Here is a 17997-nt window from a genome sequence, read left to right as displayed (position 1 = left end):
GCTCCAATACATAGTGTAATTGTCCAGTGATAGAATCCTTGTTTTTATATTCACACGCCAGAACTAATCCCAGATTTTTTTCCACCAGGAATTGGTTAAATGAAACCTACACAGAAAATTTTCAGTATTTGCCCACACGTTTTTCACTGCAATATGAATAGCTATTTCAAGATCTGAAATTACTGTAGCAGGCTCAAATTTCTTATTAAAGTTCTCGTCACATTTTATACAAATGGCAAATTCAAGCAAGGCCATGTATCCAATGTTGAGAGTGTACATACTGGGCAAAAATGTTGGGTAAAACATAATAAAATGAGAAGAGTGCAATTTACAACATCCAGTGCAATTTACCACATGTAAAAATCAGTGCAGTTTACATACAGGAAGTTTGAATTCCAGTGAAATTTACCACTGCCCTTATAATATTGCGTACACTTCTTAATCCGTACAGCAAATATTTTCAGGAAGGAACCTAACAGCCTAGCCACTACCTAGAGAGATCAGCAGAAACGGGTGAGGAAAACAGGAATGCTATCGGTGTCTATCGAAGACTCAATAAGAGATAATTTGTCTTTGTACTGGTCTAAAGCGTTTAACTTTTGTGATATTCCTGAAACGCCAATCTATAATCTATAATGTTCGGTCGAATGAGTCTTCGATCCTGTAATATCTTCCGAAGAATCCTCATGCTTTTTAGCATAATATTAGAAAAAAAACATTACAACATTTTGCTATTTCTCTTCCCTCTAAACGCAAGCTGTGACGTTGCACAGAGGCAGAGATTTAATAAAAGATCTGTACAGACTATGGAGCGGTAATGTTTTTGAACGGATGATACAGAACGTTATCTCAGGTCGGCATATCGCACGCATAGGTCGCGAGGTTAGCTTCTCCTAGCCCCACTTCTCCGATCTCGGAAGTAGCTACTAAACGTGACCCTACAATAGATACCATAACCATTCGGACGGACAATACTTGATTCTTACGCATAATAATTAAAGATAGGAATATACCACAACACGAGGATATTAGGTTAGTTGTGCTTACAATGTCGTTACGTCACGGATGACGTGAAGCCTGATGTATGGGCAGGTTACACTGAAATATTTATAATGAATCGCAGCATTTGAATGGGAATACGTGTCTCATGCGTAGGGTTCAGCGTTGTGCTCCGGCAATTGGTTTGTTTACATTGCACTGCGATTCTTTGATTGGTTAACCACATAAAGCTACAACTTCACCCTTCTTATATCACGGCAGAATTCCCTAACAGGTACCCATGCACCTGCATTGCTAGCTACGCTCATTCTCTCTTTCAACAACGAACACTATGCATATCTAACCTTGTAGTCTCTGTGGGTAAATTCCTATCTTTAATAATAATAATAATAATAATAATAATATAATAATAATAATAATAATAATAATAATAATGTTCTGAAAGTGTGTTTACTCCCATTGTGATCCACACAAGAATGATACAATGATTAATAAAGTTTTGTTTGTGGATGTACCATAGGAGAATGTTTTTATGAAATGACGTAACAGCCTAGAGTTGGGGAGCATTTTTTTTCCTTCACCAGTATGGCAATGGTGTGAGGTTCCCTGCATATGTGGACAGACTCGAAATGTCAACAAAGTTAAAGGGTTGAGCTTTATTGGATGAAATGTCATTTAAACCGCAGTCCTATGCAATAAATACGAAGTCAATTGAATGAGCTACAGTCGTTTCATAATCACATGCGGTTCGGAAATGTGTACAGTCTCTGTCAAGATTTACTACATATTAACTAGTGTGACAGTAGGTGCCGGCCTAGGTCAGCTGTCTGCATTTCCATGTCCATTTAAGGAACACTGGGACTGAGTTTTGAAACCAGGGTTGGCATGATATCCCCGACCCAAAAACTCAGTGGGTTTTTTCGTGTAAAATTCATCTGAAAAAACTCGTGGGTTTTTGACTGGGAATGGGTTTTTAAGAAAATTACATAAAAAGTATTCTAATAAAGCTGCAAGTGGTACAAAAATCTTCATTTATTAACAATTCCAATCATATTTATTATTTTATAATGTGCAAAGTGCAAATCAATATTAAGTTGGAGCCTATCCTATAATAGTATGCCGATACCAAATTTAATTTATTATTGTAAGCATTTATTAAAACGCCTAAAGTAATTATTTGTTTAATATTTAATTAATCCACTAAAATTCTTAGAATTCACAAAGTAGTAGGTTAGGTTAGGCGGCCGGGTAGCTCAGTTGGTAGAGCAGCTGGCTACGCCCCGAGGTTCACTCAGCCTCCTATAAAATTGAGTACCGGGGCTTTCCCGGGGGTAAAAGGCGGTCAGAGCGTGGTGCCGACCACACCACCTCATTCTAGTGCCGAGGTCATGGAAAGCATGGGGCTCTACCTCCATGCCCCTAAATGCCTTCATGGCAAGTTACGGGGATACCTTTACCTTTTTTAGTAGGTTAGGTTAGGTCACGGTGGCTACGGGCAGGTTAGGACAACCCTTTGCACTTCGGCCATACTGAGGCCTATTGTGCGTCCAGAATGTTATGGGATGAATGGGGATGTAGCATTATGAGTGATAGTATTAAATTTGTTCTCTCCACTGAGAAATACAGTTTTTTATAGTCTGCTCTGCAGCTTATTTTAAGCTTAATAGTGGGTCATTCCATACAACATTTTAAGAATATGCCAGTGATGTCATGAATTTTTTGGGCTTTTAATATAATAATGTTGTTATGAAAATAAATTAAACTGCCAAGTATGACCGCCATATCATTAATATTTTAGTCATATGGATGACTGAAAAATGGGTGGCAGTTTCATTCTATCCATAATTAGAAATATTCTAGACACCCTGTATTAAGTGTCATCGAAATTAAAGAAACGACATTGTAAACCTGAACAACCATGTTTTAATATCTTAAAGACTAATTCGAATAATATTAAGGGATGCTCATAAGAACACCTCATTGAAAAAAATATATAGTTTTATATTCATCATCATCATCAATAGCTATCAGGGTTTAGGCCATTTGGCCTGTTCCGTCTCAGGTGAAAAGCTGGTCTCTCCATCGCTTCTTCGGGCGTCCACGATCTCGGTATCCAAGGGGTTTGTAATTTAATAATCTCCTGGGTAGTCTATCATTTGGCATCCGTAGAACATGCTCATGCCAGTTGCTCCGATACTTGTGGATTGTCTCTGTAATGGCTGCAATATTTAGTTCTTGTCGGATGTCTTCATTATATTTATGGTCATAGAGAGTGTAGCCTGCGAGCGGTCTTAGTAATCTCATCTCAGCTGCTTCTATTCTTTTCAGTTGACTAGTTGTTAGAGTCCAAGTTTCTGATCCATATAGCAAAGTTGGAATGGCCATTGTTTTGTAGAATTTCAAAATTGTGTCTTGCCGGACCTTCTTAAACAGTGTATTTCTAATTGTTCTTAGCAGCTGTTGAAATTTGGCTAATTTATTATCTATATCTCGAGAATGAATATAGGAGAGATTACAGCCAAGGTAAGTAAAAGCATTTACTTGCTCTACTCCAGAGTTATTGATAACTATTTTAGTTCTTATAGAATTTTTACCAATAAAGGCCATGGTTTTTGTTTTGTGTATAGAAATTTCTAAATTGTACTCTTTTGCTTTTTGATATAACCTATGAATTGCCATTTGTAAGTTGTCTTCGGTGTTCTGCGAAGAGCAGAGTGTTAAGGGGTTCATTATCGATCATAAAATGTGTGGCCAAATCAATTTCCCAGTCCTTAATAAGTGCATTAATATATATATTAAATAAACAGGGAGACAGCGGACAACCTTGTTTTAAGCCTTGATTTGTTATCCTAGTCGTTAAACTAATCTTGTTATTAATTTTAATTTTAATCTTTGTGTTTCTGTACATGCTTTGAATAGCATAAATTAAATTTTGAGGTATCCCTTCTTTCTTTAAAATGTTCCAAAGTGTTGATCTATTTACAGTATCAAATGCTTTTTGGAGATCAATAAATGTTATGTGTGTTGGAATATTGAACTCTCGATGTTTCTCAATAAGTTGGGCCAATGTAAAAACTCCATCAATGCAAGATCTATTTTCTCTGAAGCTGTTTTGTTCTTCAAGAAGTATCGTTTCAGTGATTGGCTTTAGTCTGCTATTTATGATTTTTGCATATATTTTAGCGGCTGAATTTAAAAGACTAATGCCTCTATAGTTAATCTTATCTTTTCTATTCCCTTTTTTGTAAATGGGAACCACTAGTGACTCATTCCACTCATCAGGTAAGCTTCCATGGCTCCAACAGACATTTATGAAATCTAGGAACTTATTCAGGAATGATGGCGGGGCATGTTTAAAGAGTTCAGTACTGATTCCCTCTGGTCCTGGTGTTTTCCTGGATTTGCTTTTTTGAAGCACTGATATTAGTTCTTCCATGTCAATCTGATCAACTGCTATATAGTTTAAATTTTCGTTAATTTCTGAGGCTTCCGTGTTCGTCCATAGTTGTTCATAATAATCTAGCCAGCTTTCCATTGGAATGGGATTTATATTCAAATTATCTTTTACCGTTTTATTTAATTCATTTAAAATTTTGGCAATTTAAATCCATGCGAATTTCATTCGTATTAAAGAAAATTTTATTCTTAATCCATCTTCCAAGTTTTATGACAATCTCAAAAAACCCATGAATAATTAAATTAATAAAATTATTAATTTTTGTTCTGACGGTTGAAAATCGCTTGCTGTGTGTGGCGGTAGCAGCGTTCGCGAGACTTCATTAACGATGAGTAATCTCAAACGTCTGTCTCCCTGACCTAGATCGCGCAACATTCTGTACGACGGGAGAGCCTACTTGCTGAGCTCCTTTGTTCCGGCGAGTTATTTTTATTAGAAACTGACATGATATTTAAGTCAACTTTCTGAAATTTTCACAGTGAAATCAATATACCCTAAAGAATTAAACACATGTTTTTTCGTCTGTAAAAATGAATTGTATTTTGTGTTCTATATTATTTTAAATTATTTTACGGCGGAGAACTACTTAAAAATTATACATATTTTTTTCATTTTGAGGGAATTTATAAACAAGGCTTTCCTCTTTCGAATTGCATTGAAATGACTTTTCCATCTTCTTTTACATAGTAAGAAAACTTCAATGAATGAAACCATGTTCTTGCTAAACCAATATTTTAAATTCTGATTGCTGCCAAACTATGAAGAATATAAATATAATATTGCGTGAAATTCATATTTAGAACATACAAAATAACCTACTAAAATATTTTTAACTTTTGAGACATCATGGTTCAAAAGCATACTTTTTTTTTTGCAAGGAATGACCCTAGTGTTAATGTACTTACATAACTTAGTTACTCGAAAAATTAATAAACCATTAATCATCTTAAGACTCTACATTGCGTCTACATTGCCCTTTGGACGACAATCTCTAGAACAGTGAGAGAAGTAACGTGCTCAAACGATTCAAATAAGACTGAAGCATTTTTTCAAGGCAAAACAAATACGGTCTGAATTATTATGGGTTATATGGGTGTTTGTTTTAACATTGGCTGAATGGAAGGTGGAGTGACTCATGAAAACTGCTTAGTGAAGTAACTTTTGAAATGACTCACACTCTAGACTGGGACTGGAGTCTGAGAATAAGTTACACAACAGGGTATCCATTCACAAGCTTATATCATTCATCATTATGGGACGTGATCCATTGGACGACCAAGCCCAGAACAATAAACTATAACTTTATGTTTTCCCTTGATGATTATTCCTTCTTTGGCAGCACTATGCTTTGACTATAGACGTGGGAGAAAAAGGGCCAAGCCGTTTTTGTCACTCAGTCACAGATGCCAGTCAGCATAGTTCTGTAACTACTGTAATTTATGGCTTCTCAGCAGTGTTACCAACAAGAGGGATAAATTCCCTAAACAAGAGATTTTCAAGAAAAATAAACATGTTGGAAAAGGCATTTTTTCATAAATCTGCCGTCGAACAAGAGAAATTTAAATAAAATATGGTCATGCGAAATTTTAAATTAGCAAAAAAAATTATTTTTAGAATTTATTGCTAAATGTTGATAAAACTAGTTTGGTTTTCTAGTAGAAATATTACATGTGTGCGATTCATTTAGTGGATACTGTTCTGTGAATTTAGTACTATCACACTTTACTTGAAATGAGCAGTAGTTAAAGTGAAGATAGAAGTAGAACTCCTACAAGAACATTGAAAAAGCGCAGTGATTTGTCTCCAGCTTAAAAAAAAAAGAAATTTTTTGTACTCCAGCGTTATAAACAATCTTTATCGTTAGTGAAAATATTACCACAGTATATTATACAGTCACGAAGCTCAATACGTAGGGAATATGCAGCCATAGATTGTTGCTAACCACTAGGATCGCTACTATCGCCCCATCACAGACAATGCGAAATAGTACCGGCACAGTCTATTGTTCCTAGTACCCTCAACAACTCAAGCTTCGTGACTGTATATACTAGACTGTGATTATTACCATGCTACCTAAAACGTCAGGACTTATATTATGACGTCAAAACTTGTGCCATAAATTTAACATTATGAAACGATTTGCCATGCTATAATATAATGTCCACACCTGTGGAGTAACGGTCAGCGCGCTGGCTGCGAAACCAGGTGGCCCGGGTTCGAATCCCGGTCGGGGCAAGTTACCTGGTTGAGGTTTTTTCCGGGGTTTTCCCCTCAACCCAATACGAGCAAATGCTGGGTAACTTTCGGTGCTGGACCCCGGACTCATTTCACCGGCATTATCACCTTCATATCATTCAGACGCTAAATAACCTAGATGTTGATACAGCGTCGTAAAATAACCCAATAAAATAAAAAAATATAATATAATTTATGCTCGACCATGCCGAAAAGTAGTAATTATACACCTGGTAGCAGTCCTTTAATGCATGTCATTAAAGTACACCTACTCATTAAAGTACAGGTGTTCAGCCAATGACAAGTCAGCTTACAGGTGTTCAGCCAATGACAAGTCAGCTTTGTACCGTTATAAAACCGCAAGTATCGATTATTCTCGGATATGCAATCGAAAGAGAATTAGCGAAAAGTCACGGAGGCTGGAAATCCAATACTGCCGCAGAAGGTTATGTTCTGTTACTATAATAAATAATTAGAGTTAATTGTTAATAATATTCAAATAAATTCAATTTGTCATCTCGTTTTTCAATTCTAAATAAATTTTCAGGTTATATCAGAGTAATGTTCATCTTATTCTGTGCCAAGGTCAATGAAATTCGGCCTCGGAAAAAATCAATACTTTCGCGTCTGCGCACATCTCACAATTCAGGTCAGTTCGCACATAACCATAATTTTGAATACTTTCAAGTTAGAAATATGGTCGAGCATAAACAATCATACTTGCGTCTTAATTACTACCATTATAGGCTCGTTGCATAATGTACTATTATCTACATCTGTAACGTAATAGCGTCTTATCCCATTCATTTTAAGTGGGATAAGAAGTTCCATTATCATCATTTTTCTTATCCCACTCGCTTTCAGGAATAAATGATAGAGTCGAGTATATTTCAAAATGTACTGAAACAAGTATAACAAAATTTTACAACGTAAACATCTTATCTACTTATTGGAGATATTAATTACAGAGTCTTTACAACTACTGAAGTTAATTCCTGCTGAACAAGAAAGAAGATTGACACTTTTTCGTGACCAAATTAAATGTTTGGTCATTAGAAGTAGTTGCAAGTTCCACGCCCGTATTGTTGATATTGTCAGGGTGTGAATTAACAGGGGGGGGGGAGGAGAATCCCCCCTATTGGAAAGTTATTCCTCTCACAAAATATAATTGTTTTAAAAGGAGTATACTTTATAAAGTGCAGTATAAAGTAAGCAAAGAAAATAATATTGATGTAGGCCTATTATCATCACCGGCAAGCTGACAACAATCAGTAACTTAGGAATTACTCATCTTATATAATTAATATGATATAATTATTATGATCAAGATGCAAGACAAGCAACTCAGTGCGACCAAGCGTTGAGCCGTATCGAATGAGGATAGTAATGAGGATGTTTGGTATTCTCTATCTCTATCTACGATTCTATCCCTCCCTCATCAGAAATCTTAATTCGCACCCTGGATATTGTTATGGATTTATAGAGTCACAGTACATTATTTCAACTGTTACCTAGATAGTTAGCTTCAATTTTCACTAAAAAAAGAGGATATATTTTTAAACGTTAAATTGTTTGTCTTTTTTTTTTTTTTGTATTTCTGAACGGGTGTAGATAAAATATTGTACAATACATGTGTGATAACGTCCTATTAATGTACTTGTGTGGTTATAAGACTCGTGCTACGCACTCGTCGTGCAAACTTTCACACGCGTATATTAATAATGCTCTTTTCCCCACTTGTATCGTAAATATCTATTAACCCTTTCGCCCCCAGCGTAGCCTGTAAGCTACACGTTCTTTGAAAGCTAGCGCTCTTATGAAATCGTACAAATGTCAATCAGACATGTAAGTTACGGGTCTCTGGTATATTATGTACCTTGCCGATTTAAAAAAAAATCTAAAATCATTTAAAAACATTCATTCAAAGCACAAATATACAGAAGTATTTTTTTCTCTCAACAAAACCTTTCAGGCATGAAAGACTTAATACATCACTGTTGTCATAGCAACCTCTTTCTTTATATACCATGATATCAAACTACCCATCATTACAAATCTGAAGTTATTTCTTTATTAAATTAGTTTATAATGCTGTCGTTAAAAAAATAACGTATGCAACACGTTATAATGTTATACAGATATTGCACTCGTCAAAATTAGGACTCCGTCAGACCTGGGTACTGTAGCTGAATCGATCACATGGCACCAAGCAGTGAATCATGTACTCATAATATTGCAGTTCTACGGACTTAAGTAACCATCCCATAATAAGGAAGTTGCACAAAACCCTCAGGCTAAGGTACTAGCCTTCGGGCCCTCCAAGCATAAAAACTTATGATGCGCTGCATTTTTAGACACATGGTATATGTTTTGCGATCCTAGTTACTGAGATGTCCTCAAATATCTTGATAACGTGAATAGGTACTTAAATATGTAACGCGAAAGTGCAGTTTAGGATCCATAATACAGTAGTATAGCCTACTACGTATATAGATCCATTTCTTCAACTTCCCTAACAGAAAGTCCGGAATAGTGAATGACTCTATATATTACTGGATATTTCAGTCTAGATGGGCATGAGTAGCCAGAAGTATTCATGAACTGCTTGCTGTCGATCTGTACTAGTTTTAAAAGCCATTGAAAGGAAATATTCGTAAGACGAATTTAGACACACAGAATGGTGCGTATTAATTCGCTCAACGGAACAGTAGCCTACGTTATTTCTTGTCCAAAATTGAGTCGAAAATACTCTAGCCCAGGGTTGCAGAACTGGGGTAGAGAGGGGTGGAAGCGTGGGGAAAGAGTTTGTTCCCCCGTCCACAAGACCGGAGCCTTCAATGACGTTTCTGTGACGTTTGGCAAGCACACTGAATACATATATCTTCTCCTCCTACCCTACAATGACCGAGGGTTGAAGGGAAGTGATGAGTTACGTGTTTCGGCTTGTGACGTCTGCCTCAATTGTAGCACAGTTTTACATCCCTGCTCTAACCAATATTTGGAACTGAGGATTTTCAGAAAATTGACTTTTGAACGATATGACAATGCTGGATAATTAAGTCGCTACGAAAAGTGAACACTAACTCGAAACTAGGCAAGTTTGGCCTAGAAAAATCGTTTGTTCTTGGAGAGTTATTGAAAGCTCATGTTCAAAAGTTCGGGACCAAAATTCTGTGTTTTTATTTTAATACTATTTACTATATTCACGTATTATTTCGTACTGAAATTTTAAAACAGGCTTACTGCACTGCAGTTTGTAGTTTACGATCACTTTATGTATTTTCATTTTATCTAAAATACTCCCAATGTTTCCCCCCTCCCTTTCAATTTCAAACTGTTTCATTAAATCAGATGCTTAAATTGCAAGTGACTTTCGCATAAGGAGAGCAGATAGCTCTGATTCCGCAATTCAAGTGAGGTCTAATATTAGCCTGCCCTAAAGAACAATGGAGTAGACATTCACTCGCACTTACAAAGTACAAATGCTTGCTTGTATGAAGCTGTATGAAATACTCAGGTGCCAGCGCCTATAGGGATTTCCATGGCTTCTTGCTGCGTAGAACGGATGGGTATACACTGTAGTTCGTCTCCTGCAGAATATTGAATAAAAGAAGTCACACAAAGAGTAAATGAGGATCTCACATCAACAATTATGATTATGTTGATTATCATTATGGACAGAGTAAAATCCGAAATCTCAAAGTCTTCAATTACGAGCCACGACTGATTTTATAATACAACACAACTATAATAGTTCTCATTATTTCTTCCAGGCTAGGCCTAAAGGAGAGGGGCTGACCCCATATCAAGGGAAGAAACGTTGCTTCGGAGAATACAAGTGTCCTAAGTGCAAGAGGAAGTGGATGTCTGGCAACAGTTGGGCGAACATGGGACAAGAATGTATTAAGTGCCACATCAACGTGTATCCACACAAGCAGGTAATAACGTAAGTTCATTTGTTTTTTACAATGCATAATTTGTTTTAAAGACAATTCCGAACAATTACCAGGATAAAGTTGCCGTAGAAATCGAAAATATGAACTGTTATTTGTCCTTTTGTGCGATGTTAGTTTGTGAAATATTAAAATATTTTTGCATAGTGCAGTTAGTGTTGTTTCTCCCTCCTCTTGCTTACAGTCTCATTTGTTGGACATGTGTTGCTCATTCAGTATTCTCATTACCTTATCAGAAGTTGTAAGTCATCTAAAGCCGCTTTGACTCGATAGAGTACATTCGAACCGAGTACCCTCATAGGAGCATATTCCTATGGTCCATTCCAGGGATCTGGAGTAGAAAGACGAAACAAGACCTCTGCGCAAGTGGTGTGTGGGAGGAATAGGGCCAATGACTGCTCTGGGGGGAGGCATTGCTTGAACGAAGCGAGCAATCGCTTGCTGGAGGGGATAATTTCTGTGAACTCTACTCTGCCTTCTACCTCTTAGCGGGCTCGAGCTGATGCTGCTCGCAATACACTTCGGCACAGATAGACTCCGCCCCCATATGCGCGAAGTTACTCCACAGATGCCTGGGACGGACCATAGACGTGGTTGACACGTATCGTCGATTGGATCGTTTTAAAAATGGCGAATCTCGTCCCGCAGGGTATCGGAGCTGTCGCAGACATGTTGAAGAAGCACTAAACTCTTTGCCGTATAGAAAACAGAAGAAGTAAGACCTGCAATTGGATTCTAAGGCCGGACGAATTGGGTGCATCTACATACTAATTTAACATTAACCCTAGAACAAAGGTTCCCTAATCCTTTTTTACTACAAATTAATGAGTCTTCAGTTCAAATTAAAAATAATACGAAATTACTATCTACTACTCAAAATAGATTGTAAAAATTTTTGTCTTATATAAAATGAAATGACACATGAAACGTTATACATAGTATGTCCCCAAAAATTACAGTTCAAGAGAAATTATTACACAGGTACGAAATTATGTCTCCAATCTAAGATTTGTTACGATTTGAAGCTAAGTGATATCTACAGAAATTCCTCTGTAAAATTATCCCAACCCTAGCTTCTACGGAAATTGTGATAAAATGAAATTACATTATTTTTCTAGGGAATGTATAATTTTAGCGTAGGTCTAATTGGTCACGGAAGTGTCTGCACAGCTTACAAGTGTTGTGTTGTGACAGCTTATAGTAGTTATTTACGATACTACTAGTGTAACGTTTCATTTTACAATGCGAATTTGATACCCAGTCGAGTATGTAGTATGAAGTTAACGACACTTTTATCTTACAAACTTTTATCTGCTTTGATAAAAAAAATAATGTAAAATTGAATAATAATAATAATAATAATAATAATAATAATAATAATAATAATAATAATAATGATAATGGCTTTATTTGACCTGGCAGAGTTAAGGCCGTATAAATGTAAAATTTTTGTGGCCGGTTATACAGGGTAGAAATGAAATAACCTTGCAGCTTGAAAGGGACGATAGGGTAAACTTAAATGAATAAAAAACCTATATTACGTTTTGTGATTAAATGCATGGTTAACTAGAAAATTAAGTTCCAAGTTTGAGCAGTCCGGCAACATCGTCGCTAATACACTCTACTCGTGATACAGATGTAAGAGGTGAGTCTCGGTACATAAGCTGCATTCTGCCGAAACATTGCTACTCGCTTGCTTCGTGCAATGGCTTGAATTTAGAGGTTTTTAAAATTAAAATTATAAGAAAACCGTTTACTTCATTAAAATACTCCAGAGGGATGAATTATTCTTTATTACATTTCCTATCGATATGGACAAAAATCACGACCCTACTCGGAATAGTTACCCAATAAGAAATTGTTAAATATTTGGGAAAAAAAATTGTTTTTGAAAAAAAAAAACTATTAACTTCCACCAATATGATATTATAGTTTTTTTTGTTACATAGGCCTATCTAGTCCACCCCTGTGGAGTAACGGTTAGCGCGTCTGGCCGCGAAACCAGGTGGCCCGGGTTCGATTCCCAGTTGGGGCAAGTTACCTAGTTGAGGTTTTTCCGAAGCTTTCCCTCAATCCAATATGAGCAAATGATGGATAACTGTCCGTGCTGGACCCCAGACTCATTTCACCATCATTATCACCTTCATCTCATTCAGACGCTAAATAACCTAAGCTGTTGATAAAGCGTCGTAAAATAGCCTAATAAAATAAAATAGGCAAAAGAGTATAGGTAAAAAATTGGCAAATATGAGATAAGTCAGCCACCTTCCGATGAAAAATGCACTCTTGCATCCCGTAGGAAGTCCGAAGTTCTACAGTGTATTGAATGAATGATGTCTGAGAAAACTGTTTCGTGTAATTCATTTCCAGTTAAAATTTATTTTTACATCCAAATCGGTTTGGAATTAGCCTATATGTGTACGTTCTCGTGTAATTGTGTAATACAAGAGTATGTACTTTATGTAAATTGGGCTATTTGAGCAGCAATTAGTTCATCTGACTTCCTGATTACGATATGAGGTGAGTGATATAATTATATGAGTAGGTACAATAATTATAAAACTTGGCAAATTTAATAAGCTGAGAAAACTGCTCAACAATGAAGAAAAAAAATGTTAGCACAATTTGTTGTAATTATATCACTGCAACTATAAAACTTAAGCAAAAACAATAAGCTTAAAAAAAATTCTTAGCAAGGGGAAAATTTTAAATTTTGGCAAAATTCTTAAGCTAAAAACTGTTATTGTTTAGGGGGAAAATTTTAAAATTGGGCACAAAAAAAAATTGATTAATGAGGGTAAGTTTGTCAGGAAAAATTATAATTATATCAGTAAAATTATAAATCTTAGCAAATTCAATAAGCTAATAAAATTGTCTGATAAAGGGAAATTTTCAGGAAAAAAGTATAATTATATCAGTATAATTATAAAACTTGGGAAATCAATATGCTAAAAAATTGCATAAGGAGAAAATGTTAATAAAAATGTATAATTATCAGTGTAATAATTATTCAACTTGGCAAAGTCAGCAAGATAAAAAGAATTGGTTATGAGGGGAAAATTTTCAGATTAAAAATTTTCTGGAAAATTTTCATCACTAGAGAAGAAGAAGAAGAAGAAAGTTAGCTTCCCATATGAAAAGGTTGCCAGATTTGACAAAGCGTATTACATATAATTTGGAAACAGACCTAAAAGGTAAAATGATATCCATTGGAAATGATGAGATAATCGAATATACAAAATGTCAGAAAAATTTACACCTAAGTAGCGTTTGTGCTCATTTACAGTTAAGAAAGAGGGGGGGGGGGGTGATATCATCAGATAGGTTAGAATGATGTGAATGCCATATACCGCGAGAAAAATAATAGTACGGATTTACGTATTGGCATTGATATCTAAACCAATCAACAGCCATCGGTGATTTCCATTATCACTCCCATACAAATGATTTCTCAATATTTGAACTGATCCTTTGAGGGCACTAATGGCTATTTCGTTCACAATGCTGTGTGTTAGGCCCAGGTTTTTACATTTGTTGGCAAAGAAGGAGGGTATGGTACCTCGTGCTCCCACCATATTATTTATCCAACCAATTAAAGATTACAGCTTCTTTAAATGCCTAGGAATGAAATTTTAAACTTACAACAACATTTGAAGTAAATGCCCTATTAACATTTTTCTGCTGCTGAGAATATTTCAGGTGAAAGTTACGTTGTAACAAATGTTAATTTTGAGAGCCAAGATGTGTATTATTTATGTATTAATTGTAAAATTTTTCTTTCTGTTGCATCATTTATGTCAAGAAAGAACTTATAATAAAACATGAATTCATTTGTATACCCTCCTAAGTTCTGAGAACACTGATCAAAATACCCTTCATTTCGTGAAAAACAACTGAACAGACTACAGTGGACTTTATGTTGTCAGCAAACAGCTGGATACATTAGGAAGATTGATAAGTTCTGAGTCATTCGTGGTTTTATTTTTAAAGTTCAATACAATTCTGTACTTAAAAAAAAAGTCACAAGAGGAAAAACGCTGAAAAAAATTCTGCAGGTTACAGTTAGGGCACAAATGCAGGTATATTATGCTATACTTCGGGTCTCTTGCACGTAGGCTACATCTTGTATCATCAAATATGAAGTATAGTGTAGCATACTATATTATTCTCAGGACTCAGGAGCATATGCAGTACATTTGTTCTCTGGAACTTATTTCCATTGCTGTTGTATCATCACTGCCATAATAAAACATTCGCTATGTAGATTTCAGTCAGCATCAACGCAAAGTAAAATTTATTAAGAAATAATTTTTCTCTGTGCTATTTATTTGCAGCGACCTTTGGAAAAACCAGATGGACTAGACGTCTCTGATCAGTCGAAGGTTCACCCACAGCATTTATGTGAGAAGTGCAAAAACTTGGGTTATTACTGTCGACGAGTTCAGGTTTAACTCTTTTTTGTGCAAGAGTTGGTATTGAATGTGTTACACCCATTGCTCATTTAATACGTATGTTTTGTCACTTCCAGGCCTCTTGCCATGTTCATATTGTAAAAATACTCCTTTGTTAAATTAATAATGTAAGGTCAAGTGGGTAAGTGTAACCCGAAAACTGTGTTGTTCAAATTTCGAGAGGTACTATTCATAGCCTACATAAGTATAGCCAGAAATTTCGAAGTTTAAGAAACTATGTTTTAAAAGATTTTTTTTTATTAAATTCTTAGAGTTTTTGTTTGTTATGTATAGGAGTATGATTTACTGTTTGAAACACTGTCCATAGGTTACACTTCTCTGCCTATTTGATGGAGAATTGTATCCTGTCATATTCACTATACATTTGTAGTTTTAATCTGCTTCTTGGGCCAAATGCAAGGTGACCACTTGTTGTTTTGCTTCATTTATTGAATTAAATCTCTAGTCATCTTGAAGATAAAACTTTTACCAAAAGAAAACCTTAACAATAGAAAAAAATAATTGATAGATTTCTGTTTTCTTTTAATGAAATTAATAATAGAATATTCATGAGACAATTTCCAAGATGAAAATACACAAAAGAGTAGGATATGTTTCAACACATTTTCATATATGATTGAAAAACATTGGACTTCAGTGCAAACAAAATTCTTGGTACTCTAGTAGGGTACACTTCCACACTTTAGTAAGCATATGCACATATAGACAATTGGAAATGTAAAAAACTGGGAAGTAAATAAATACAAAGAATAAATGCTATTACTTGAATATTTAAATTAATAACACTAGCCCCTAGGGTACAGATTACACTTCTATGAACATGTTAGAAAATAGGGTTAAAGGTGCTACATTTGATTTCCCACACTGCATTGTTTTATTTCACCTAAGTACTACCAAAGATATATAAAATGCTGTATTTTAACAGTGATTATAATATTCTACTTCAGTCTAAGATTATACATTTATCCCACTTGACCTTTCAAGAATTCCTTTTATACATGTAATAAATGAAAGTAGTAAGTTATGTTATAACTTTGTATTTGTTTTTATAAAAACAATGAAAATATACTGATTAAGATTAATGTCAAGATAATATTTAGCACTGGTTCGTTCAGCCTATAACTTATTTCAGGACCAGTTACTTTTATGTGAAGTCATACACTTAATAGGCGTTTTCCTATTTTGACAAACATTTTCGGGTTTACAGCATCTTCAGGTCCTATCAAATTACATTTCCATTTCTGAATATTGATAGTATATAAATCCTAAAGTAGGTAAGTTGTAGACAAAACCAGCGAGTACTAAATTTTTTTTTTCATCTTGGGAACTTAACGAACTTAAAAACATGTCAATAAAAATATTCATGTAGTTATTGTACTATATAGTATTATTTTCTTTCTGGTCATCCAGAAAGCTAAAATAGTTGGCTGCTACATCAACACAGTATAGGTTTTCAAAGATGTCTTGTGTAATCGGTAAATAGCAATAATGGAACATTTATGAACCATATCATAGTTTCTGCCCGATAGTGCACAAGAATATAAAGACCTTAATAAAAAGAAAAGAACAAATACTTAAGAGCAATTCGTTACTTATAAACACTTCAATATTCTTTTATAAAATGTGTAGGGCCTATGTATTTCTTAGAGGTCTTTTTTTTTTTTCATACATCTACTGCTTTTAAAGGCGAGGTTTTTACATAATATGAATCAATTATACAATGTTTCAGTCGTTAGCAGTATGTTCATAAACATATATTCAGATCATATTTCCATTGAGATATATTTTTTTTTTTCGCACTGATCCTCTCGGCAAGTGGAAAGTATGCATTGCATTTAACTATGTATGGGCTTCTGGATATTTCATGTTTCAGACATAGTTTACATGTATATGATATTCGAAAAAAAATGATCTTATAAAGAGTGAATTCTGTGGAAGCATATTCTAAACAGATTCCTCCTCCCCTGCACTGTGTAATATTCAGAAAATTATCTTAATTTAATTAATCGTTGTCAAGATTCTTCCTTAACCCGGCAAAGCTTGCACTGAGACCCAGAGCAAATAGTTTACGTTCTACGTAACTATGTGAAAACATAGTTAAACTCTCATTAAAAAAAAAAAAAACACTGTATAATACCTTAAGATCATTTTTTTAACATCTAGATTAGGTCTGACAGACCTGGAGCGAGCATTTATGCTAGGAAAATATGTGCGAGCTCCACTGGGTGAAAATAGTAATTCAATACATTGTTGTCATTGAAATACGTCCATGACTTGGATATGTTATAAATCAGTTTATGTTCATATTTGTGGCATCACTTCACAAAGCGACTTTTTTTAGACCACTACAGAATGTCAGCATTTGGGTCACTACAGAGTGTAAGCACAGTCTAGTAACTTACATAGTCACGAAGCACAATATGTAGGGAATAATATGCATCCAATGACAGTTGAACTTTAGTTGCTAGCCACTAGGATTGCTACTATCGCACAGTCTATTGTTCCTAGTACCACCACAGTCTAGTATATACAGTCGCGAAGCTCAATAGGTAGTAAATATGCAAACATTAGATAGTTGCTCACCACTTGGTTCGCTAATATCGCCTCATTACAGGCAATGCAAAATAGTACCGTCACAGTCTATTGTTTCTAGCACCCTCAAAACTCAAGCTTCGTGACTGTATATAGTAGACTGTGGTACCACAGTCTAGTACAGGGGTCGTCAGCACAGAGCACCCTGGGGCCAGCGTCTCTTACCAGCGGAAAACGCACATGGTGCACCAGTAACTGCTAGCTGTTATGCTCTCTATCTCTTCCTGCTGCACAACGGTGCACACGGGACAGCATCGCTTACCCTTTTTTACTACATATTGAGCTTCGC

The 17997-nt window shown here is 35.3% G+C and overlaps 1 protein-coding gene across 2 annotated transcripts in view; it reads left to right on the top strand.

The window, feature by feature from the left end:
- Positions 1-15775, top strand: part of LOC138716355 (zinc finger CCHC domain-containing protein 24-like) — a 139081-nt gene extending 123306 nt beyond the window's left edge. The window contains exons 4-5 of one of the 2 annotated variants that reach the window (XM_069849356.1): positions 10465-10629; positions 14979-15775. In XM_069849356.1, the coding sequence (XP_069705457.1) occupies positions 10465-10629; positions 14979-15095 (282 nt within the window). In that variant the 3' untranslated portion in view covers positions 15096-15775. Of the gene's footprint in view, positions 1-10464; positions 10638-14978 lie in introns of both variants that reach the window. The other variant, XM_069849357.1, reaches the window with a different exon arrangement.
- The last annotated feature ends 2222 nt before the right edge of the window (positions 15776-17997 follow it).

This window comes from Periplaneta americana, chromosome 16 (genome assembly GCF_040183065.1).
Source record: "Periplaneta americana isolate PAMFEO1 chromosome 16, P.americana_PAMFEO1_priV1, whole genome shotgun sequence".
NCBI lineage: Eukaryota > Metazoa > Arthropoda > Insecta > Blattodea > Blattidae > Periplaneta > Periplaneta americana.
This window is presented reverse-complemented; position numbering and strand designations above follow the sequence as displayed.